The sequence below is a fragment of the Cyprinus carpio genome, chromosome A25 (genome assembly GCF_018340385.1).
Source record: "Cyprinus carpio isolate SPL01 chromosome A25, ASM1834038v1, whole genome shotgun sequence".
Taxonomy (NCBI): Eukaryota; Metazoa; Chordata; class Actinopteri; order Cypriniformes; family Cyprinidae; genus Cyprinus; species Cyprinus carpio.
The window spans coordinates 360,949-386,678 of NC_056596.1; the positions used below are offsets into that span (position 1 = coordinate 360,949).

Below are 25,730 nucleotides of genomic sequence, written 5' to 3' on the forward strand. Positions count from 1 at the left end.
ATGTGTCTTGCGTTAGGTTTTTCTCACTGAATCAGTGCAGACTTGAAAGTTTTGGAAGAATCCCGAGGATTTTGCATCTTTCTGGTGCAGGTAAAATACTGTCATGAAGCGATTGAATCATTTAGAAGAGTCAATATTTTTGGCTTTCTGTTTCTTAGATCTGCTAATACAAACATAACAGGTTTCATATGATCGGCGTGCTTTATGAAACACAACACTGTGGAAAATTGCTTATTGTGTCCAGCTGGTAGCTCTGGAGGCGTGTGTACGTGTGAGACAGAAGATGATTTTTCATTATGAGCTGCACTATTCTCTATCTTTATGAGAGCTTCAGCAAAGTAGAATTCTGATTTTTACAGCATATACAGCCATAAAGCATAAATATATACAGTACAAATAATCTCCCCTTATATTATTTGCAACACAGCATACAGTACACATCTCAGCTGTAGTTTATTGGCACTGACCTCCACAGCTCATATCAGGAAGGAGGACCATGGCACCACAGCGGAGACTTTTCATCAAAACTTGCAAGGAACCTGGGGAAAGATGAGTATTTATGGTTATTTATAGTAATTCTTGTTAAACAATAGCGTCCTCTTGTGGGCATAATGTTAATTTGCTATGATAAACGATAAACATTTCAAACAGTAGGCCTAGCACACTAACATTACCTTGTTATCCCATGACCTATTTACCTTGCAGTTAGAGAGTAGAGACTAGTTTAAAAATGGTCATTTTTAAATAATTTGATGCAAAAGTAGCTTCAGAAAAAGTCATAAATTATGTAATTATTCTGTTTAAATGTAAAACTACGCTTCAGCTGTCGGTATCATATATATATATATATATATATATATATATATATTTCTGTGTATCTATATATATATATATATATATATATATATATGGTGTGTGCTCATCTGCAATACATCTATAGGACGTTTCCTATCAGATGTCAAATAGATGTTCAGAAAATTTCTTTAAGATGTTTATGATTTAGAATGAATGTAAAACTGACACCTTAAAGGGGTCTATTACATCTAAAGGACGTTTCCTATCAGATGTCTAATAGACGTTTAGAACAGACGTCTTGCAGACGCACGTGTGCAATTCTGCACTTTGTTCTCATCTCATTTTCAACCATAAACAGCAGATGGCGCTATCTGCTAGAACAACTATACAATGACATATCAGCTGCTGTTATGTTACTGCCCCTGACCCCTTACTGACCTCTTGTGCAATGGATTGTATTTTGAATCAGTTAGGGTAGAGAAGGGAGAAAACATATAGTATATATATTCATATATTCAACCCAAATAGTAAGAATACATTTGATGGAAAACAAAGGATGTTCATAATAGAATAATTTAGCCATGCAACCTGGGGCGTTTTACCCCTGTTGACATTTGAAAAAAATGTTATATCATTTTGTAAATATAATTATATTTTTCTTAAACTACACGTAATCCCTATCTACAGGCCTTACTATTCTCATATCATATAACTGTGATGTTCTACAAAACAACCAGCTTTAACACACTTGTTTTCTTACTGCTGTAAATTAGATCATTTGCTGTGAAATCCGTTTTTTCTCTCAGGTACATCACCAGTGTAAGCTTCATGGTGAGCACGTCTACAGCACTCTTGTCAATGTAGTCCATAGTTACAACATTTAAACATTTAAATCGACTTACATCAGTCAAATTCAGTGAGAACATTTGGTTCAGTAACACAATTTCTCCATATGTGTCTCTCTCTGCCAGAGAGAGAGAGTCTCTAGCCAAATCAATAACTCATCACTGGTCAGTTGTGAGTTTGAACCATGTGTGTCTATGTGTGTTTAGGTCAGGGTTTGGATGTTGGGAATATAAACCAGAGAATTTCTGCTGTTTTCAGCACACACACACACACACACACACACGTTGGTATATGTGGTTTATGGGGACTCTCCATAGGCGTAATGGTTTTATTCTATACAAACTGTATTTTCTATTGCCCTACCCCAACCCTACACCTAAACCTACCCCTCACAGGAAAATTTGTGCATTTTTGGATTTTCAAAAAAACTCATTCTGAATGATTTATAAGCCTTTTGAATTAGGGGGACATTGAAAATGTCCTCATAAATCACCTCCTCATTGTACTACCTATGTCATAACCATGTCATTATACAAATACGTGTCCTCATAAACCACATAAACATGCTCACACACACACACACACACACACACACGCGCACACACACACATTTTTCAGAAGTTTTGAGTTTTTAGAGATTTTCTCTAAATCACTAACACATGCTGTTCTACAGTGCAGATGATGAGAGGTGCAAAGCATCTGCAATACCTACGTCACACACACACACACACACATATGTGTGTGTTTATGTGTTTTGTGTTTTGAGTGTGAGATGTTCCTCATAACAGCATTATGTCACACAACAGTGCTGCTGAAATAGCACAATCCTGTGGGAATATGTGTGTGAGTCTCCTGCACACCAATATTGAACGTTACAGCAACACAAATGTGCATGTCTAGAGTTCAGCAGCAGGTTTTTATGTGGGTCAGTTTGGCCAGACACACTGACTGCAGGTCTGTTTCCGATTAGCCCCATGTGTGCTGCTGAAGATCTTTATTAAAGTGTAAAAAGTTGTATGTGAGAGTAATCTTCAGGCATTTTGTCTATGGAATATTTGTCATCATAATCAACCTCATGTTGATCCAAACCTAAGACTTTATTTTTTGTGCAATACAAAAGAATAGAAAAAAAAGCAAAAACCACCATAATCACAAGGTCTTTGCACTACAAAATGTTTATTTTTTTCCAGTAAAAATGTCTAAACATTGTTAAAATAAGATCCATTAACATGAGAAGCAAAACTGTGTAAGAAATGAAAACGTATTTTTAGAGAATATATCTTGAATTAACTTCATAGTTGATTGTCTAAAGCATAAATAGATCAAAATTTAGGTTTATGTTTAAAAAGTCCCTTTTTTATTACAAAGAGATGGTTGATAATGATTCAAGGACAGCAGAAAACTGCTGATCTTACATCAGCTGCTGTATTTTGAGCTCTTTATTTGCAGGCTTTGCGAATCATGTGATGAATAGGCCAGGTGTTCCACATCACTGCAATCAAACACACTGAAAAACATACAAGTGAGCTCTGAAGAAAATATAAATGCTGTTTTTCTCATGCAAAAGTTGGCACCCACAATACTAGAGTGTTTTGGCATTGCTATGCGATTGCTCACTGGCTAAAATCAAAAGTGCCCATATTTCACTAATAATACAAGTACTTCAGATTTAAGACAGATATTTCAGATTTCAGTGTTTCATTTTGACACTCAGCGGGAACAAAGACAGGCTTAGATCCTGTTTAACTTTCTCTCACTGTGTCTTTATGTTCATGCCACTAATCTAAAGTTTCCTCTTCTTGCAAGAAGTTTCCAGGATACATGTTTCCCAGCACACAGTGCTGCTGCACTTTGAGGTCAAAGCCACTCTGACCAAACACTGAGTGATAAAAATCACATTATAAACCAGAGAGCACGTTTTTTTCTTTTTTCTCTCTACAGTGCTTTGCAATTAACACAACAGCAAACTACAACAGTAAAGGAATAGTTCATCCAAAAATGAAAACTTGCTGGAAATGTCCTCATGCTCAGGCCATCCAAGAGGCAGATGAGTTTGTTTCTTCATCACAGCAGATTTGGGGAAATGTATCATTACACCACTTGCTCAGCAATGGATCAGTGAATGGGTGCCGTCAGAATGAAAGTCCAAACAGCTGATTAAAAAAAATTCATTTTTGGGTGAACTATTCCTTTAATGTTGTAGTGGCTGTTGTCGTGTTATTTGAAAGAGGAAACCTTGTGCTCGCTGTGGTTTATGTGATTTTTTTGTTCTTCGTTTTTTTGTTTTTGTATATACTTGACCCCAATTATAAGTCAGAGCTCTTCTCCCTTCTTGTTTTGCAGCGATTCAGTCAAGCAGAAAAAGACTCAGCGAGGGGAAGTATGGGAGGAATTCCCTTGACTCTGCACAAATCTGCCCCCTCTAAAACCCTGCTGTGCAGTTTGTCCTACTTCAGGCTGTGTGGACAGGAGCAGGTCCAAAATGCAGAAACCCATGTTATTCTACAGATGTTTACAGGTTTGCTGGGAAGAGCGCAGAGGCCCGGACATACCCGGAATATCTGTCCTCTCCAAGCGCTCTGTTTCAACACGGAGATTAATGAAAGCAGGGCAGTAACAACATGCCGATTAAATGCTCAACGATGTTTTAGTGTCAGAACGTCACACATCGGTCCCTGTTTACTGGAAGTTCTGCTGAACAGCACAGTGTTCAGTATCTAATACCACAAAACAAGAGCCCTTTCAGTATGAGGGAATTCCTACAGTGATGACCCAGAAGATTATGTCTTCCCTATGGTTTTAAAGAGGTCATTCCCAAAAAAAAGTTTTTTTATAGGCGTAAAATTTTCTGAAGTTTTTAAAAGACAACTTCAATTATTTCTGTATATAATTATAGAACTTTAACACGAAAAAACAAAAACAAACTGATTTTTTTTTTTCAATAAAAATCACTACAATAAAAAAGAGCTCAGGAAACCTCAGATCATTTTTGTTTTTTCGATAAATATCATTCACACAAACATTTAACAATGTAACACTAATGACACATTTAAATTAACAAAATAATAATAATTATTGTTATATTATTATTATTATTAGTAGTAGTAGTAGTAAATCAATAACTTTTTCTACATTCTGGGAAAACCAGCATGTAGATCTGAACAGACTCTTCTTATTTTCTTAAGTTTTTTATTTTATTTCAATACATTAATAAAAATAAAAATGTATAAAATGTGCAAAACAGAATAGCATAGCCTTTTAATTTAACTTAATAAATGGCAAAGTTACAAAATGATGCCTTTTAGAGTTTCTTGATTATATGAAAACTTTATTATTATTAAAAATTCAAGCAACATGTTTGTCACAAAACAATCTCATGGCAATTTGTAACTATTTTACAAAAATTGTGGCTTATACACATGAATTTGTACGATCTCATTTGTATGTTTACGTACATCTGCTTATGCCCGGTGATGGTTAGGGTTAGGCGTAAGCCTTCATGTTTACTTTTCTAAAAATACGTTTTTCCCAAACGTTGATTCATAAGAAGTTGCCACCTCATAAAATAGTTAAGTTTTCCTGTAATAATTGGTTGGTTTGTCGCCATATTTTAAGAATTACCTACAAGTTGCATTTATATTTAAGTTTTTTTTTTAATGTACTGTTTCATACTTACATTGCAAATCACCAAAAACCAGGAGAGATGGCATAAGAATGATGATGCTTGCACACACTACAAATTACACTGATTCAATCACTAGACCGGCATAAACTAGCCCAGACCAGCACGAAAACTCATACCTGGTCAAAGCTGGTGTTTTTATAAAGTGATCAAAAACGCTTAATGTGAGAGAAGTGGGTGGCAGTGACCAGAAGTAGTTGACCGTAGCTTTCTGTTTAATGAAAGAGTGAATTTAATGCCACCGGCCGTTGTGTAAGACAGGAACAGTGTGTATTCATAATTATTCACGGTTTCATTGCGCAAGCTGCTGTACTGGTCACGTTCTAGCTTCCTACCAGGAGCCATTTCAATAAACAACACCCTAAAACAGACGTACCCGTCTGCATGGTTCATTTCCAGCCTGGAGACCTTTGAAGTTACACACACACTCACACTCACACACACACTCAGAAATTTATATGCACTATCCTATAACCAGTTTTACATTTAGTTTCGAAGGAAACTGTAAATAGATTAAAAAACAAGAAGAGAGGTCACCGTGGGAACGTAACCAGTGGAAACGTAAACAGAAATATGGGAAACAGAACTTTTTTCTCTCAATGGGTTTCTGGGTCCAGAGAAAGGGCTGTCACTGCGCTGCAGTCCCACACCCTGATCCAGCGCAGTGTGTGTGTTTGTTCAGACTCATACATTGTTTCTCCACTTCCTCAGTTGTTCTTTTACTACACTTCTGATGCTTTTGGTGGAAGTGAGTCTCTGCTGACGGCCCAGGCTGGTGCGCTGAACCCATTCCCACGACCTGCTGCCCTTCCTACTTACACACTCATACAATTCACTAAAAGATTGTATGATTTTTATTTTATTTTTTCTCCAAGCATGGTGTGCAAAAATAGCCTCCGATGGGAACATTGAAAAATCATGGATCTCAGGACTCAGGACAGAAATGAAGGATGCAATAATCTAATAAGCATAAATATATTCTATAAATAATATGCATTCATATTTATATTAAAAAAATGATATACATATCATATTTATATTTATTAAAACTTTTTGTCTCTCTCTGTGTGTGTATAAACATTTTAATGATACTTTTGAATGAATATCAATGACCGTTTGTAATGTGTTATGTCTGCCATCTCAATTTATTTTTCTCAGCTTTTAGGGCATCTTTCATCAAAGAAGTTGTAATTAACTTAACCTGTCATCTTAATTTGAATTTAATGACCTAAACTCTTGGTATAACAGTATGTATGATGGATGAATGGACAGTAAGAGGAAGTGACATGCTGTGCTTTGATGGCACACACGCGTGTGTAATCAGCTGTCCTGTGGGGAACGCCACAATGGAAGCTCAAAGCCTTTACAAAAAGTATTACTGCCAATTAGCTTAATGCCGTACATCACAAAACCCTTTCCAAACCCCATCCTTCAGGGGTCAGGGGTCATAAAGTGAACAGAATGTCTTTTATTGAAGTGTGTTTCAGCATGGGTTAGTAACTAATATGCCTTTGTCTACATCAGTAAGGACAGAACATACCCAGGTGAGCACGCATGAGGAACAGCCTGAACTCAGCATTGCTGCTGAAAGTTCATTCGGTTAAATTGGATCATTTCACTGTCGCTTAGCAGCCTGTCTCACAGAGACTGGGACAGAACACACAGTGAGAGAGCTTCACAGCTGAGGTCAGGATTGAGACTGAGACGGGGCACTTTCTGTGGAGCCTGTATATTCTTAAAGGTGCTATATGTCCTTTATTGTCTGTAATAAAGCATAAAAATATCATAATACTTAGAAAACATGTTAAGTGTTTGCATGCTTAGGAAACATGGTAAGTTTTCTCTGAAAAATAATGCTACAATTATTCTACTTTGAATTGTGCGTTCCATGTAGAAATGTCTGTTTTTGTTTTGGTCTGTGTGATTCCGCCCACTGCCAGTTTACCCAATAGTATTTTTGGCAGGAAAGCACAGCATATTGCAGCCATGGAAGCCAGCAAACTAACTGTCTCAGAGATCACAGATTCTACCTGACCTTAAATGAGTGGTCATACAATTAAATAGATATTTTTTTTTAGAGATATTTATTAATTGTATAAATCAACTCATTAGCTTACAGTGTAGGGCTCGTCACATTCCATTGTCAATTGCACTCATTCCTTGTACAATCTGGCAACCCTCTCCAATATTTTGAATTTGGACTGCAGTACCCATTTCAACCACTGGCAGTCAATATTACATACTGCACCTTCAATCCATTCAAATGGATTTAAAATGTTTAAAATACACATACATCAGTTGTTTGTTCACATAAAGAGATATGGACACACATATACACATGTATTGATTTAAGACTTATGAAACATTTTTGCTAGGGAATTCTGGATGGTTGCTAGGGCATTGCTAGGGTGTTCCGGGTAGCTGCTATGAAAATGGGTGGCGGGTTAGGTGTTCTAGGCTGTTGCTAGAGCATTACTAGGGAATTCTAGGTGGTTGCTAGGGTTTCTGGGTACGTTCTAGAACATTCTGGGTGGTTATAGGGTGTTAGGCAGTTACTAGGGCATTACTAGGAAATTTTGTGTGGTTACTATGGTATTCTGGGTGGTAATTAGGAAACTCTCGGTTTCTATGATGTGACTGATAACTATGATATGTTGCGTGCTTGCCATAGGGCATTAATAGGGAATTCTGGGTGGTTGCTATGGTATTCTGGGTGGTGCTTGGGGGTTATGGGTGGTTGCTATGATGCTCTGACTATTTTCTAGGGAGTTCTTGCTGGTTGCGAGAGTATTCTGGGTGGTTGTTAGGGAACTCTGGAATGTTACTAGAATGTTGTGGGTGATCGCTAGGGTGACAATATGTCGGTTGCTAGGACATTGCTAGGGTATTCTGGGTCTTCTCAACAAGTCACCCTTTTTAATGAAATACCAATAAACAAGGTATGAATAAAGCAGAAATCAGAAGCGGTTTACAGGCGCTGCCTGTCCTGACAGAGAGAATCTCTCCATTCGGCTCTGAGCTGATTACCTAACACAGTAAACAAGCATTTCCTGGATGTACAAGAGCACCAGAGAGGAAAAGATACAATGAAGCTTTTAATAGATCAGCAGGCCGATGCTGTCCATGGACTAAAACACACTCTCTGTTCCCACTGGCCCATCAGAACTGCCTGTCCTACATGTGTTTGTAGGAGGTCTAAGAAATCATGCCAAAGGGGTTTTGTAGTCTTGTGATTACTTATTGATTTACTGCACTGACAATCTTTGCCTTTATCAAATATTCAGCTGTTTGATAATTATTGTTGTTATTCAGCTATCAGCGGCAGGCAGGGTGAATCATTTCAGAGCATCATCGAAGATGGAATATATTTTTGTTGTTTGTTTAGCCCTGGAGGGTTCAGAATGACTCAGTTTGAGAGAAACCACACAGAGAGATGTGTGACAGGAACTGTGGCGAGATCTCAGGTGACTGTATGTTTAGGTCGTCCAACTTGTTTATCAGTTTCAGATACCACTAAATCAGGTGGTTGCTAATGTAATCACATGACAAAAAGAACAAATGAGCTATGAAATCCAATACTGAACCAAAAACAAGCAGATATCAAGTGTTGCTATATGACTTTCTTCTTTCAGATGAATGCAATTGGAGTTTTAATTTGCGATTAAAAAATGTCCTGGCTCTTCTAAGCTTTATAATGGCAATATGGATTTAAATATGGATATCTTTCTTATGCAAACGCATCGCTTCACTTCAGAAGGCCTTTATTAACCCCCAGGAGCTGTGTGGAGCACTTTTTATGATGGATGGATGGATGCACTTTTTGGGGCTTCAAAATCTCGACAACCATTCATTGCCATTACAGAGAGCCCGGACATTTTTAATATAACTCCGATTGCATTTGCCTGAAAGAAGAAAGTCATATACACCTAGGATGTTCCCCTACTGCAGTGGTTCTCAAAGGTTGGACTGAAACCCAGCAAATGCAAACTATAAATTCTAATGCACAGTTAGGATAAGATGATCTGGATCCTGAAACAAAACCAGCTGAAAACCCCTGCTCTACACTATCTAGAATGATTTAAGACCCTGCTGATTTTCCATTACTACTGAAGATTCAAACTGCAGAGTTAAACCCTATAAGATATTGACTGTGTGGGTTCTCTCTGGAGGTCATACACTTCACTCACTGAGACTGATCTTCACCCGCCGCTGTGTAACGATCACATTGCCTGGTGTCCAGTTCCTAATCCTTTAATCTCTTGGCCCTTGGTTGTTTCCATTATCAGCTCTTACACAAGTCCTGCTCCAAAAGTCCTGTAGAGGTCTTAAAAAATAAATAATAAAGGGAGAATAAAAATATTTTCAGAAGATTCATCAGTTTTGTTTAATTTCTAAGGATAATTTCAAGATTTATCATGATAATTGAGAAGAACATGCCTTGTCTGTTGATTTTATCACTTTTATTGTTCAGATTACATTTATTGGTAAATTAGGTGATTCAGAAACTCTTGTTGGAATTTTCAAACTGAAAACTCCATTTCCCAGAAACCTTCAGTCAAATATAAACATTATGCTTCCAAATCTGCCTTAAATGCCATTGAAATACTATATATTTCGGGATAACAAATTACAAATTCACTATACTGATACTGATATATAAAGATACAATAAAGCAGATTTACTATCATCCGTGTCTCCCATGATTCTTCGCGCTGCAAGTCGATGAATATTAATGAAGCTGCGTGTCGCGAGACGTTCGATTGGCAGACGTTACGTAGGCTCATTAATATTCAGCAGCAGTTCCTCAACGTCACCGCGCAGTCAGTGCTCAGTGTCAAAGCACGGAGCGCTTATCGCAGAACGCGTCAGTGAGAATTTTTATACATATGGTGCATTTCTCCGTGGACTTTGTGCACAGCATTCACTGTTTGGGTTATCAGAGTACAGCGGTCTACAAAGAAAACATGTGCAACACAGAGGAGAGGTGAGAAAATACACGATTATAATTTATTTCTACAGTCATGCAACATTATTAACATTTTTGCAGCTGATGATTATTATTAATTGACATATCTGTTTAGTCTTGCCATGGCATTAAAATATTTAAATATACTGAAAATATTAAATATATTTAAACACTTAATGTGTTTAAATAAATAAGAATATCTATATAGAATTAAATATTTTATATTAATATTATTTTTAATATTTAAGTATGTTATAAAATATATAAAATATTTCAATATATTCTTTAATATATATTTCCTTTACATAATAATATTTTCAATAATATTTCAAAATGAAATCTATTATATATATATATATATATATATATATATATATATATATATATATATATATATATATTATTTATTTTTTTTTTTTTTTTTTTTTTTTTTTTGGGATAATGTCATGTAAGTAAATTATGAATGGGTAGGATTTATTGTGATGTTCTGAAGGATCAGACTCACAGACTGTTATCAAAGCGGATTTAATGTCGAGCAAACAGATAAGTGTCTGAGAGAGAGAGAGAGAACTGATGCTATAAATATTTCATCCATAACCCTATCAACTCAATTAGGATTCATGAGCTTGTAACAGGACCAAATCACTCGCCTTGCTCATAAACAATCTAATTTCCTCCTTTGCAATTTCCTAATCTGGATTGAGAATGGAAAACCCCAGCACAGTTCACCTGCAAGCATGAAACTTTTGTAACAAGATTAGCACAAGTGCTGGTGAGAAGCTGATAAACTATCATTAAATAAACTATAGTTCCAGAAGGTTCTGTTGTTCAGCTACAACATGTATAGACACATTCAATGTTTCTTTTGAGGTCAAGGGATGACATCCCAATTCCTTCCACACTCACATTTCATGCGATGTCCTGTTTCTCAACCTCATGTTCTGTTTGTTAATGTTGTTTTACTTGGAATCCATCCAGATCTGCAACTCTCAAAAGAGAAACACTTTAATGAAGAATGCAGCAGCACTAAATCTCTGACAATACAGAAGCATGTTAAACTTGTTCACAAAGGAGGACAGCTTGTGGCTTGTAATATGAAATACACAAACCTCCCATATCTCTCCTGGTCAGCGATTGGTCTAAAATCCATTCACTGTAAGTTGAAGGTTGGACGTCACCCTTCGTGTCCCTCTGTAGCCAAATGATAACTGTTCCTGGAAGACTCGCAGTATCCTGTTTTGGTTTTGACTGTTTCCTGGCCCATCTCCAAACATTCACCAGAGCCAGTAATTACTACACTAAAGATTAACCTGAATCCAGGTCTTTAAACAGATCCGAATTATCACCCTGTGCTGGTCCTGGAGGTCAGTTGGAGTCAGGAATGATCTTCACTGATACTGGATTATTTTAGAGACAGATTCTGTTTTTGGATTTTATGAATCAAACATTATTCCTGTCTTATATTACTATTGTTCATAATTGGCAACCCAAGTACACTCTTAAAAATAAATACATTCTGCAGTGATGCTGTAGATTAGAAGAAACTTTTTTTTTCTTGGTGTGAAGATGATTTTAATAACATACAGAACCTTTTGACTAGTGCAAACTTTCATGGATGTTAATGTCATGGATGTCATGCCCTGATTGCGCAACAGACATGAATGCTAATAATTTTCCAAGTGATCAGTTTCACAATTGCCACTTACCAAATGATCAAACAGTGCAAAAAAAATCCCATTATATCACCAGAATAGTAAGCACAACCTAGCAACGACTCAAAATATCATGGAAAGTCTCATGCAAACATTGAGGAAACCATTGTGATGGTGACTTTTACACAGGCATGCAAAGAAAGTGTAAAAATTGAGTTCTTTGAATGTTCAATTAATCCAAAAAAGACCCATTGTTTTCGTTTCTTTTTTTTTTTTTTTTTTTTTTTTTTTAAGTAGTCCTGAATCTGTTTTGATCCAGAGCATATACAGTAGTCAGAGACTGTGATGGGGGGGTTGTGCTTGAATGTCAGAGGGTGAAAGTATCGACTTTCAAAACAAGCTGACATTTCACTCGCAGATACCCACTGCTTCTATATAGAGACCAGGAGAATCAAGAAAATCAAGAACATCTCAAAAGTGCATTGAAAAATCAGTCATACTAATTCTTTGCCCTTGAATAATCTGTATCGTAACCAAAAAGGAAAGTCAGCATCCTCGGTAACAGTGCCATCTGTTTTCATGTGGTCACTATGCAGATTTTGTCACCTGGGTTACATTTTCAGTTGCCAGGGCATAGAAACCACAACGCATGCCTCCTTTCATTTGCTTGCTGGGTAATCTGGCTCATGAGACGTGAAAAAACACCCAAGCTTTGAACAGCCATTTTTAAATGTGCCAGCGTGCTGTAACCATATTATGGATAGCTGTCAGCTGATAATGCCATAAAATATCAATGTTCTGTTTCCTGATCAGCATATTGCCAATAGGTGATCATGAGATCTCGTATTCCTTCATCTAGTTTGTTGTAAACAGGGCTGTTTTGAAAAGTAGTAATTTTTTAGACTGCTTTCAATCATAATGAGACATTTTTGCTGACAGTTTGCGGCCTGGTTTCAGATTAGATGTCAGATCCAAAGATCTCCCAGCATGACTCGGGGACGTAAATGTCTGTTATTTCCATCTCTAAAAGCCAGTGCTGTAACTCAAGCCCTCTGGGATGTGAAATGTTCTCTGCCAAGCTGCTATATACAGACTTGTTTTCACATCATGTGCTTGTTTGTGATCTGCGCGAACTGCCTCCTTTCTGTCTAGTGGAAAGCGAAACATCTGTCTCCAAGAACCCAAATGTCTCTGTTTACAGTTAGTGTAAACCTGACATCAGGTCAGTTTATGCTTGGGCTCTGTGACCTGATGTAGTTTGTGCAAAATCAGTAGGCTACTTGTTTTCCATAAAGTCTTGGATGCTGTACTCCTAAAACTCCAAAAATACTTATTGCTTGGCTTTTTCAAGCCAACATCAAAGTTTGTCTTGACAAACTTTTTTTATATAGTTGGGAATACTGACTGATTTCAACAGAAGTTGGTGTTAGAATGTTGTTAAGCTAACGGTAAGCTAACACAAAGCTGCATACCTTTCTGGAATTGGCATGAAGGGGGTGATACTGGCGTGAAATTAGTACACTATTTGTTTTACTCCAGCTGAATGTCTCAAGTGCTGCCATAGTCTGTAATCAGAGAACCGAGTGTTAATGTGAAAACAGTGCAGCAGAAAATATTACAAGTTGACACCGTGTCTGATAATGCATAAGAACAGATATATAGAGAGAGCAAGCCCTTAAAAGTGCCAACGTTTCAGGGAAGCAATGAATGCTGTTGGCAGGATGGCTATCTGTTATCAGATGGCACCCTCAGGCCTGTCCCAAGCTGTGTCATGCACTTGACTCATGATGCAGAGTGAAGGTAGCTTTAAGAAGCACATGCCAATTTTTGTTAATGCGCTAGGGGATAATCTTACACAGCTGAAATGATCTGTCTCTCCCTGTCTTGTAGTTGTGCTGTGCTGGGCTCGAGGCAGCAGGCTCCAGGGCCTCTGTGGTGCTCCGATGCCCCTCTCCCACTAACAAAGATCCCGGGTGGGCGAGGGACAGGCAGGGATCTCCCTAATAGTGTACTGCACAAGGTAAGAACGCAGATTAGTACAAACTTCACTTTTTAACATTAAAAAATAAACAAAAATCATGCATATATTTGAAAGTTCATTTTTGCATTGCTCACCAAAAACCAAAGAGCGGTAGGCTTAGTTCAACCAAACAAAATGTATTAGAAATGTACTCGCCCTCAGGCCATCCAAGATGTAGATGAGTTTGTTTCTTCATCAGATTTGGAGAAATGTAGCATTGCATCACTTGCTCCCCAATGGATCCTCTGCAGTGAATGGGTGCCGTCAGAATGAGAGTCCCAACAACTGATAAAAACATCACAATAATCCACGAGTAATCCAAACATTTCACTTCACAAGGTGTTAATTGATGGACTAGAGTGGTGTGGATTATTGTGATGTTTTCATAAGCAGTTTGGACTCTCATTCTGACGGCACCCATTCACTGCAGAGGATCCATTGGGGAGCAAGTGATGTAATGCTAAATTTCTCTGAATCTGATCCACTGGTGAAGTAAGCATGTAATGTGAAGTAATACATTTAAGATGTAGACCTAATAATGAAATACACTCTTTTTAACACAATATTTACTCAATCTTTGACAACAATATCTCAACATTTTGGAATATCAGATATATTAGTTAATCAATACTTTACAGTATACAAAATGTGATGCAGCCCATCTCTATTTACTACTTTACTACCAAAAACCCTAAACAGTAAATGAGTATTTAAGTCAGTAAAACAGTGGGGCAGCAAACCATGCCATTTCCAAAAAACATACACAGACAACCAGCCCAAGGGAGGAGACAGGTGTGAAGAGATCTCTAGAGCTTGTTATTTGTCACGTAGCTCTGTGCCATATTTACAGCTAGAGTTTCCATCTGGCCTACATATGCACGGTGTTGGCACTCAGCACTCGAGCTCAGCATACAGCTGACCACATGTGTGAGACTATAGATGTCAGCACTGTCTGTGTGCAGACATGCGACCGTCTCAAAAAGGTTAAGAGGTTTTGGATCACTCACACCTGTGAAACGGCCTATTGTGCAAGGGACTGTAGGCTGCTCTTGAGCTCATTTATATCAACTGATTGTGTTTAAATATGCCACTCTGGTAATATTTAGAGAAAAACAATTGAAAAGGTATATGATAACACTGGGTTCATTACCAAAAATACTCCTTCACAATGCGATACATGCTGCAATACAGATGTCACAATAGAATACAATGCAGTGCATCACAATATCATAATAGAATCGATCCGTGATTAAGAGAGTGAATCTTTAAACATCTTTATCTCTCTTGCATAGTTTGATTTAAATGAGAACTGGTTTCAAGAGTTTACATTTATTTAGATGACCTGTTTCTACATTTAACAGTTGGAAATTTTATGTGTACCATAAAAAAATAGCTATTTATATATTTATAGGATCAAATATGGACGCAATATTGTGAGAAAAGACAGTATGATAATTTACGCAAAAACAATTGTGTTGATTACATTTAATTTTTGTAGTTTTTGGAGAAACAATTAAGATACAGTTGATATTTAAACGAAACGTAACCGAGATCTCCATTGAGTCCCTTGAGCTAAAGAACATCCTTTGAGCTATAACATTTATTTTTGGGCTCCGATTAACATTCTGACAACAAGCTTGTGAGTAAACACTACATTTGTGTCCTCCAGGACGAAAAGTTGACGGTGACAAAGGCGGGGTCGGTAAACGGAGCGCCCCTTGTCCTGCACTTCCAGTACCAGTTGAGCGAGTGGCGGATCTCCTGCTGGGACACAGTTCTGTCGGACAACGCACTCTACCTGGAAATCCCCACTGGAGCTCTTCACAATGGCAGCAGAGAAGGGTACGTCGGGTCAATAATCTGTCATTATGCAGCTCTATACTGAAGATGACACCAGAACCATATCTGTCTGTCACTACATGGTTCAGCTTTAACAGAGAGTTTTAGGGCACAGTAGAATAAACGGCTGGTTTAATCTTAGTCAAAAGCAGCTCGAGTTAGTTTTCCATATGACGTTTCATCACTGGTACGAGGGCGTGAAAAATGCAGCCGCTCTTCATGAAAGTTCTTCCACTCATTTCTCATTTGAGTCTATCACGTCCAGTCATGTGCTGTCTGTGAGGTCACTGCAGGCATTAGAACAGAGTGTTTCACCTTCAACAAGCAGGTGGTGGACTGTCAGAATGCATTAAATATGTGTGCTCTGACTGAAGTTGTTCTGGCTTCTACAGCTGCATTATTACATAAGGTAGACATTATGTAAAAGCAGCACTGCGTCACCATCTCTGTCTCTCTCATTATGCTGCAGTTTAACCAGGCTGCTGGAGTTTGCAGAGGAGCAGTTGAAAGTCAGCTATGTGTTCCTGTGGCTTCAAAAAAACAGAGACGATCGATGTAAGAAACATTTAAATACACATTAAATAAGTATTTTGCCAAAAAAAAAAAAAAGCAAATTCTGTCATCACTGACTCATTTTGTACCAAACCAATATGACTTATGGCCTGTTCACACCAAGAACGAGAACTATAAAGATGACTATAACTATTTTAGCATCCACACCACCACACAATGACGTTCTGTTTATTAAAAGTATTAGATTATTAAAGTTATCGTCTTGGTGTGAACAGGTATTTACTTTTTTCTGTGCAACACAACCAGAGATATTTTGCAGTTTTTTCCCCCCGACAACGGAAACAAATGCACTTTTATAATGCTTTTTGTAATTGTGGAGCTTGACAGCCTTATTATGATTGTGGACAATCTGCAAAAAAAAAAAAAAAAAAAATTGAGATTTTTTCAAAGCAGCTTCACAGCGATAAACAGGAAAATAACAGAATCAACGATGCAAACTGAGTTAAATTCAAATATGAGTTAAATTTAAATTCTGCTGTAATGCAGCTCTAAAAATAGTGTCTCGAATTAATAACAATAGTGACATTATTCAGCTCAAGTCAGTCCAGCTCAGTAACTATGTAAAGTTCATCATTTATAAAACAAATTAAATTCAGACCATGGCAAGGAACCCAAACTCCATCACTGAGAGGATTGATTGAGTGGATTCCTTCTAAATACATAAATTTTCAACATGAGAGCGACTAAATGATAATAGAACTTTCATTTGGGTTATATAATCTTTTAAACTGGATAATGAATCTGATACCTTAATTCAGTAAATGAAGAACTGTTTTTGTCTCCACTTGTGCAGTGTCCATCATGAAGACCTTCCACTACATGGGTTTTGAAGTGGTAAAACCGGGTCACCCGCTGGTGCCGGCCCGGCCTGATCTTCTCTTTATGGTCTACTCCATGGACAACAGCAGTTCTGATGAAGAGTGACCATCAAACTCTCACTCACACTTAAAATGCCCCCCCACCCCACCACACACACTATACCTCTGCATCAGTGACTTTTAAGAAAGGGGGAGGGGTGAAACTGGGCCGACTAACACTCTGATTGGTTCAGTTTCCATTTTTAACCCACCAATCGGTTCTTATTGGCCGTTCCATCAGCAGGAGGTGGGTTGGTGCTAAAGCAGAAATCCTCTGTTAATTCACACCATATATCAAACTGTATATACCGTGTGTACACTATGTATGGTGATAAAGTGATACTTTTTACAGAAGGGAATGCATTTGTAACCAACTGTAGACTGTTTCCAGTGGCTGATAATGGTGAAACAGAATTTATTTTATTTATTCCAGATCGGCTGTCTTCTCTATTCTGGTTTTACTCTTCTTTAGGAGTTTCAGCTGAAACTTTCACTAGTTAATCATTCAATGTTCTCAGAGGAAGCGAGCTGAATAGCTCTCAACTCTTAGTAGCGGAGACTCGACTCACTTCAACAGCAAAGTTAGCTTTTCAAAAACTCTAGGATTTATGCTATGTTCCATTCAACTCAGAACATTTGAATTTCTAACTTCCTATATAGAAAAGTGCAATAGAACGCACTTGAAGTTGGATGTCAAACTTGGAAAATACTATGAAAACTACAATTTCAGATGCAGGAACTGGGGAGATGTGCTGTTAATACTAAACATTCAATTTTAAGCTAATAAAACTTCAACAAGAATAAGTTTCCTCATTATATAAAATGTTGCAGTAACGTGTAAAACACAGTAAACGATCCTCACTGTTGATGATCACACATCTGCATATTACCATTACGCTTTATTCTTGCCATTCTGAAATATTAAATATCTTTCAATATTGGATGGAACGCAGCATTCTAGCTTAAGTTCATCAAAACAGTGCATCATTCCAGACCCCATCAAAGCACTTGAGTGTAAGTTTAGGTTGAGTTTAGTTGATTTTTTTCTGATTTATATTCTTTAAAACAAAGCCAGACCTGAAAACTTTTAGATGCACGAACACGTTTGTGGTGAAATCTTTCTAGTTTAAAAAAAATCCTCATTTTTATTTAGGGAAATGCATAGACGAGTGGTCTTCTACATGAGTCTTACCATAGTCCATCACACCTTTTGTCTTCGCCATCCCAAACCAAACCAACAGGAAACGTGAGAGCAAACCAACCCCACCCTCTGCCCCTCAGGGGCTTTTACACAAGCACTTTAGGAAAACACAAGCAATTCAGCTCACGGTGCATCACACATCCATTACAGAGAGATGTACTTTGAGCCGTCAAGATGTCTTGCAGTGTTTAGCGAAACTTGACATACTTGCCAAAGATAATGGTCTCCATTCAAAGAGAACGCCTCAAGTTTCATTCAGATAAGACTGGTGAACCTACCGTAGCATCACCTTCAGATAGCAGGCTCGGTCCTGGTGCAGTCAGGTATAACATGCAGAAACATTCCCTGAAACGGAAGCCTTTGTTTCTTTGATTCTTGGTCATCGCTGTGGAAATTAGGTGCAATGAATTCAGTTCTGTATACTTCTCAGCAGGGTGCCCTTTAGGTTTTGCATGTGTAAATAGATCTTAATTTTCCTCATGGGCTGTGACAATAAGCTTTTAGACAATGTTTTTTGTTCATCCACTTAAATTTTATTTTTATCTATATGATTTATTTTGTCTATACTGATTGAATTGTAGTGTAGACTGTTGAGTAAATCCATTTAATGACAATCTACACTTGTATACCTTAAACTTTTTCCTTATGTGCAAATAAAATGCATCACAAAACAAAACTTCATTACTTACCTGTTTTTTTTTTCCACAAATAAAATCTATTTGATTATTCCAGATGAGTTCGCTATCAGAAATGTTATTCCAGATGAGTTCGCTATCAGATGTGAGTTGTGAGTTTTGTATTGTGTGAAAAAAATTTTAAATGGAAAAAAAGTGAACTTTAAGACTAGACTATTGCATCTAGAATAAAGTAAAACTTAAAAAATGCGTACTTACTCTCTTATGAGTCTTCTATGGAAAAATGGTCCTTGCAAGTCGTTATTTCTTAAAACAGTACCGTTCAGAGTTCTCAAATGACATCCACATCAAAAACAGAAGATTGGTCTTGTTTAAATCCAGTCAATGACAGAATCTATTGAATATATTTATCATAATTAAGATTTAGCTGCAAACAATGATAGTCCAATTTAAATTGTACACATTTTGTGTATTGTTAATAAGAAATAGAGATAAAAATTCACCAGAAAATAGCACTCCTTTAGCATGTAGCCTGTAAGGCTTCTAAAATCTAACTACATTTCCCATGATTATCTGCGGCAAACCAAAACACTTAAATAACACCCATGCATGGCAAAATTAATCACATTCATTGTAAAATTGTCCATGTTCATGCAGTAACTGTATTCCACATGAATCGATCATAATCAATTGCTTAATGACGTTGTTGGCATATCTCAAAACCTCAAAACAACACAAATAGACTGAAACTAAACCTCTAAACATTTGCTTATTTTTAAAACTCATTTGAACTGGTTCTTTAGACATGACTTCATGATGTCTTTAAAAAACTATGTGAAACCAGTTTCTTGTCTGACTCCGTTTACAGACCTGAACTGAAGAACTTTCTGTGAACAGACCTGCAGGCCATATGCACTCAACGATCCGTGCTGGGTTACATCACCGTAATCTCGTCCATTAAAATGACCTACATTCTCTCAGTCGGGAACACTTTAACGTTTCTGTGCTGCCGGGTTACTGCTCGAGCTCGTCGTTGTGCTCTGAGACCGTTATCCTTTCCCGCGCTTATGCAACACGTGCCGATTTTTCCCGCGCTTCTTATATAAAGCCCGCAAAAAAGGTCACGAGTCAGTCAGAGATCTGGTAATCCCTCAGAAAAGACTCACCTTTTAAATTAAGAGTCTTAACTCCTATATATCACGCAAAATGTTTTTCTTGGAAGTATTTGAGCATCTAGCGACAATATAGCCCAAGTCATTTCTATAGCGCTTAATACAAAATAGTATAGTAACCACATTTTCACTAAATGTTAAATTCAGTATGGTGTCTAACCTTATTAAGGTTTATAAATTATGAATTGAAAGATTCTATAGCTTGAATGAGGACCTATATTTTTGTAAAATTGACTCCCTGATTGCACAGAAATGTCTATTTGACATCAGCAAGACATTTTTTGGTGTTTGCTCATCTGCCATACATCTACAGGACGTTTCCTATCAGATGTCGAATAGACGTTTGGAAAATGTCTTTAAGATGTTTATGATTTAGAATGCATGTAAAACTGACATCTTAAAGACGTCTGTCAGATGTTTGTACACAGCAGATGCTTTCCAGATGAAGTGATCTTTAACAGACGTCTTGCAGATGTACCTGTGCTATCTGGCCTAGTAAGTATCTATGGCATTTTATGGTTACCATAGTAGTTTTTTTTTGTAAAGGTTAATGCAGAAATGCAGTCTCAGGCCACACCAACCTGAAAACTCTTAGTTTACACAACACTTGACAACATTAGAGGCAGAAGTTTCCAGATGAATGCTTTAACATTTTAGCTATTATTCAACATCTAACCACCAGCTGTGGACATTAAGTGAGGAACCTTTTAGATTTTCCTCACTCAGAATGTGCATTCAATTATAAGAAACAAAACTACTAGAAATGTTTATCTTTTCGTTTTGTGTTTAATAAAGAAAATGACAGATCGACAGACAGAGCAATATGAATCTCTCTTCGAATCCCAGCGGGCGTTTGCATTTTAATAGAAAACAAGTGCAAATGTTTTATTTGTCTTTCTCCTTCTGTTCTTTCTCTTTCTTGTCTTTCTCGGCTTTGGCCTCTTCTGCTTCGTGTTTCTTGATGAGCTCTTCCACTTCCTTCTGCTTGAGGACTTTGATTCTGGTCTTGCCGTTCTCTCGTGTCAGTGTGGCAATCTCCACTACGAAGATGGTCAGAAAAAGGGAAACCAATTAGATGTCTGTCCATAAAATTTGAAATTTTAAAGACTGTTCATACTGAATCTACTGAAACAACATCATCCTCAGCATCTGTCAACAAGTATGCAACATCTTTCTGCATGTAAGAGTTTTAAAGTAAAGAAAATGTAAAAAAGCTGCTTGTTAAACAAAGTCTAAATATATAAAAATATATATTATTATAATAAATCTAATATAGTCACAAATGCACTACAAAAATTCTACATTTTCAACAGATAATTGTGATTTCATGTCAAGTGTTATTTTATTTGTTGCAACTGCAAAAAAGGGTTGCATTCGAGACCTAAAACGCAGAATGTCTTGTTTAAAAGGGTTGTATGACCGTTCTGACTGCAGTGTGTGTGTTACTGCAATTCAGCACATGATCAGCTGCATTAAGTTGAGAGCTCAGATGGATTGTGGGACTGTATATGGTGTCATGATCATTCATAATGCAGAAGTCTGCTCTCCGCCAGACTGCCTCGATCTATCAACCTCGTCTGCATGCTAAAACATTTATTCCATCTCCGTCTTGCCAAACACGCACCTTTCTCTGCTGACAGCTTGCTGACGTCCATGGTCTTGTTCAGCACTTTGACGGCAAGAGCGAGGGCAGACGACAGAGTCATCTCTCCCTCTTTATAGTCCTGCTTCAGCATTGACACAGCAGCCTAAAACACACATTTATAGTCTTTTTTGTGTATTGACTGAGGTGTTTTGATAACTTTTTTTGACAGAGAATAGAACAGAAGTTTCGAATTAAGGACAGGTGTCTTGTCGCCATCTACTGGCCGAATGGTGACTGGTCACACATTTTTTTTTTTTTTTTTTTAAATCACTCAACTTTAAGAGACACCATGAATTCCAACATGCAACCTCACAGTTTTACAAACAAAAACGTAATATGTGACACAATCTACATGCGTAATTAGTGATTAAAAGCAGTATAATGTAACATATGTAAAATGCTTTGTGAGGACATCTGGGAACACTTTAAAGTAATAACTCTTGCATATTATGTGTTGATTTTTGAGAGAAAAATCTGATAGATTTTAAATAGTGCTTTCAATCGCTTAAAAAAAATAAATGAATCTGAAAAAAATCTGAAATTAGTCAGGATTAATTGCAATAATTTCACAATCTTCAAATTAATGCAGAAACAACAAAGATAGTATATTTTTAATATTTGTCTAATGGCATATTTTTTTTTATAACTGAAGGTGAGTATCACTGATACCAATACTACTGATGTTTCTATGAAATATTAACATTATATAAACATTACAGTATAATTGACAGCTATCAATTTTAACATTTATTAGAGTTTAAAAAATAACCACTTCTAATTTAAGTGAACTTGAAACAATCTTCACATAAACCCATTATAATAAATGTCATACTTAGCTACATGTGCCCTTCAGCAAGTAGGAAATATACAGAAATTGAATAATCTTATCAAACACTAGTTCAAAAGAACAGCATTTATTTGAAATAGAAATCTTTTGTAACATAATCATGTCTTTACTGTCACTTTTGATCAACTTAATGCATCCTTGCTGAATATAAGTACTAATTTATTAAAAAAAAAAAAAAAAAAAAAAGGCAGACTCCATATCAGCCTAGTAATGACTTTTTCTATTTTTGAAATGATTAATTAAACCAAATGATTATTTTGTTATTATTTGGTTATTTTGTTCAGATTAAAAGATTAAATTGTAATTTGTAGTTTTTGTTGGTAGTTTTAAAGTTTGAAAATGGAGAGTTCAGAATCTGAATGTGCGGTTCACTCACTGCGCTGTTGTTGCCGATGCACGTGGCTTTCCAGCCTCCATAGTTTCCACTGGGGTCACTCTGATAGAGCTGGAAGCCGTAGTGTTTGTCCCATCCCATATACAGCAGAGACACACCGAAGGGCCTTTTACCTGATAAAACACACATTATGTTTATATTCTTCTGTTTATATTTCAAAGAGGATAATTTTAGAAGTATATTGTTATGTTTTTATATGTCGTACCTCCAAACTGTGTGTAAGCCTGTTTGATGTCACACAAGGCAGTAACCAGCTGCTCACAGGGAATGGGCTCCTGATACTGCAGCAGGTACCTGCACACACATCATCACACACTGCATCAATCTTGAGACTCTCATATTTATAATAAACCAATTTTGTCTTATAACAACACAATGCAGCCTTTAGCAGGAGTCAAAGTGATGCTTCACTCACCTCTGTGCGATGAGCCTCAGCTCGTTTGTGAGGACGTTGGCATCTGATGTAATTCCCGCTACACTGCAAGCCATGTCTCTGCGTTACAGAATCACCACACACCAGTGCTTTTATTATAAACTATAACTAAACTATTAAAAATCATTTTCAGTAACTGAAAAAAGCTGACATAAAATAGAATAAAATATAATTAGATAAAAAAAATAACTCAAAAATATTTTATAATTTAAATATTAATGCAATTCCTTCCATATCAAAACTAAATAATTGTCTCTTTAAAAAAAAAATTAATACAACTCCTCCCATATCAGAACTAAATAATATTATCTTTAAAAAAAAAAAAAGACCAAAATGCACATAAGAAATTATTAAAAATTCAGCTAATTTGTTTTTTAAATTAAAATAAACTGGAAATATAAAAATAAAAGCTAATTTAATAGAGATTTCTCAAGAATAGAAATGTTATTAAATATTAATTAAAATTTAAACATTGATGCAATTCCTTCTAAACTGAAATAAATATATATATAAGTACTAAAACTTAAAGGGATACTCCACCCCAAAATGAAAATTTTGTCATTAATCACTTACCCCCATGCCGTTAACTAAAATAATTCAAGCCAAAAATCTAAATATGGATAAACATTATTTTAGTGTAAGATTTACTGAAATATTTTATGAATTATAAATTTTTTTTTTTATATTGAATATCATTACAATTCCTTCCACATATTAGAACTTCAACTCCTCTTGGGAAACCTTTAAATCCATAATTATCAAATCGTGAGAATTTTAAGAATTTAAAATCCTGATTTTAAGGCCACATAAATTATTTGAACCCAAATTTACTGAATTTAATATTGCAAACACTCACTCGTTGAGTTTGTAAATCTTCTCAGAGAAGAACACCTCGTCCAGAAGTTTGTGGATGTTCCTCCTCTCTGCCGCCAGCAGCACGCCGTCCTTGGCCAGGATGCCCAGACAGGTGCCAGCGTGACCGATGGCCTCCATGGCATATTCTACCTGATACAGACGGCCTGCCAACAACACAACACACAGAGACCATTTACAAGTGACAAGAAATCATCATTTAGACTAATACCACACAATAAAAATAATAAAAGAGCAGATATGGGGGCTCTCACCCTCTGGTGAGAAAATAGTCGTTCTTGAGTCATATCTCCGAGACTGTTGAATAAAACAAAAACAAATTGTGAATCATTGTGATAAGAGCTTATTGTGATTCAGATAAACTGCATTAAAAATATAGACAATCCACTAATAATGCAACACTTACCATTTTGCCTTTAAATAAAATGAATCCTGCAAACAGGAGAAAAAAATGCTTAATTGATGAGGAACAAATTGCACATACATTATTATTAATAATTATAATGTACATTTAATAATTTGTAAATTATTGTTTCTGCTGTCAGAAGCTTACGAACTTAAACACTCAATGAGTAACAAAATGAAACAGAAAACCCAAACACGTCTAAAAACACATCTAACCTACCAGACACGGTGATTTTACAATCTTAAGAATTAATATAATAAGAGATTGAAGCATAAATGTGAATTTTAAAGCTGCTTTCAGTTTCTCCTGTATGAACGTTTTAGCTTTAGCATTAGCATCTGCATAACAGCATGAAGCAGCAACTTTTCATTTCATTTAAATGTAGTCTACGCTCAATTACATTTACATCAGTTCAGCTTCACGCACACGCACAGGAGGCTTTACTTTGTGATAGGCATCATATATAGTGTGTAAAATATAGGAGAGTATTATTATTTTCATACCTAAAGCCTGTGCTCGCGCTGTCTGTTCACTGTTGCGGCTCCGACTCCGCTAAAGAACCTCACTGCAGCGAGAAGCGCGTCCACTCTGGATTCACTTCCACGGTCTGTCACGTGCGTCACGTGAAGCTCTGTGATTGGTTCCCTTTCTTTAGTTCGCGTCAGTGCTAGCAGTTCAGCTTTTTTATATTAGCAACAACTAAAAATTATAACTTGTTACAAGCACTAATTGCACTACTGTCCCAAAATGTGTAAATGCATTTTATGTATAGAATTATTGTATAACATAGGAAAATCCCTCAAATTAAATACAATTTGGATAAAAATATGATAATCTAAGCATAGAGCAAACAAATAAATTTTCAGTGTGTTTACAAATTATCAGCTTTCCTAA

At 36.5% G+C, this 25,730-nt stretch overlaps 2 protein-coding genes and 1 long non-coding RNA gene across 3 annotated transcripts; 1 reads left to right on the forward strand and 2 right to left on the reverse strand.

Annotated features, from left to right (window-relative positions):
• Positions 1-283: 283 nt before the first annotated feature.
• LOC122135518 lies at positions 284-11,704 on the reverse strand. The gene is made up of 3 exons (XR_006153559.1): positions 11,196-11,704; positions 9,511-9,647; positions 284-539 (listed from the first exon to the last, which is right to left on the reverse strand). It is a non-coding gene; the product is annotated as an uncharacterized LOC122135518 (long non-coding RNA).
• LOC109058066 (ornithine decarboxylase antizyme 2-like) lies at positions 10,148-19,107 on the forward strand. The gene is made up of 5 exons (XM_019075286.2): positions 10,148-10,307; positions 13,832-13,961; positions 15,631-15,803; positions 16,270-16,355; positions 17,167-19,107. The coding sequence occupies exons 1-5, from the start codon at positions 10,210-10,212 to the stop codon at positions 17,295-17,297; spliced, it is 618 nt and encodes a 205-aa protein (XP_018930831.1). The 5' UTR covers positions 10,148-10,209; the 3' UTR covers positions 17,298-19,107.
• Positions 19,108-21,004: 1,897 nt separating this feature from the next.
• Positions 21,005-25,470, reverse strand: LOC109058067 (proteasome 20S subunit alpha 4). Its single transcript, XM_042714959.1, has 9 exons — positions 25,340-25,470; positions 24,837-24,862; positions 24,685-24,727; positions 24,414-24,576; positions 23,540-23,617; positions 23,330-23,418; positions 23,107-23,237; positions 21,863-21,986; positions 21,005-21,278 (listed from the first exon to the last, which is right to left on the reverse strand). Exons 2-9 carry the CDS (start codon positions 24,837-24,839, stop codon positions 21,124-21,126), a joined length of 786 nt encoding a protein of 261 aa, XP_042570893.1. The 5' UTR covers positions 24,840-24,862; positions 25,340-25,470; the 3' UTR covers positions 21,005-21,123.
• Positions 25,471-25,730: the final 260 nt, after the last annotated feature.

What these genes read in the sequence shown, in the direction of transcription:
- LOC109058066 (XM_019075286.2), top strand. Translation starts at nt 10,210, where the DNA reads ATGGTGCATTTCTCCGTGGACTTTGTGCACAGCATTCACTGTTTGGGT. An exon ending in ATGTGCAACACAGAGGAGAG is followed by an intron (nt 10,308 to 13,831) that starts GTGAGAAAATAC and finishes CCTGTCTTGTAG; the next exon opens with TTGTGCTGTGCTGGGCTCGA. An exon ending in CTAATAGTGTACTGCACAAG is followed by an intron (nt 13,962 to 15,630) that starts GTAAGAACGCAG and finishes TGTGTCCTCCAG; the next exon opens with GACGAAAAGTTGACGGTGAC.
- LOC109058067 (XM_042714959.1), bottom strand. An exon ending in GACTATTTTCTCACCAGAGG is followed by an intron (nt 24,577 to 24,684) that starts GTGAGAGCCCCC and finishes TGTTGTTGGCAG; the next exon opens with GCCGTCTGTATCAGGTAGAA. An exon ending in GCATCGGCAACAACAGCGCA is followed by an intron (nt 21,987 to 23,106) that starts GTGAGTGAACCG and finishes TGTGTGTTTTAG; the next exon opens with GCTGCTGTGTCAATGCTGAA.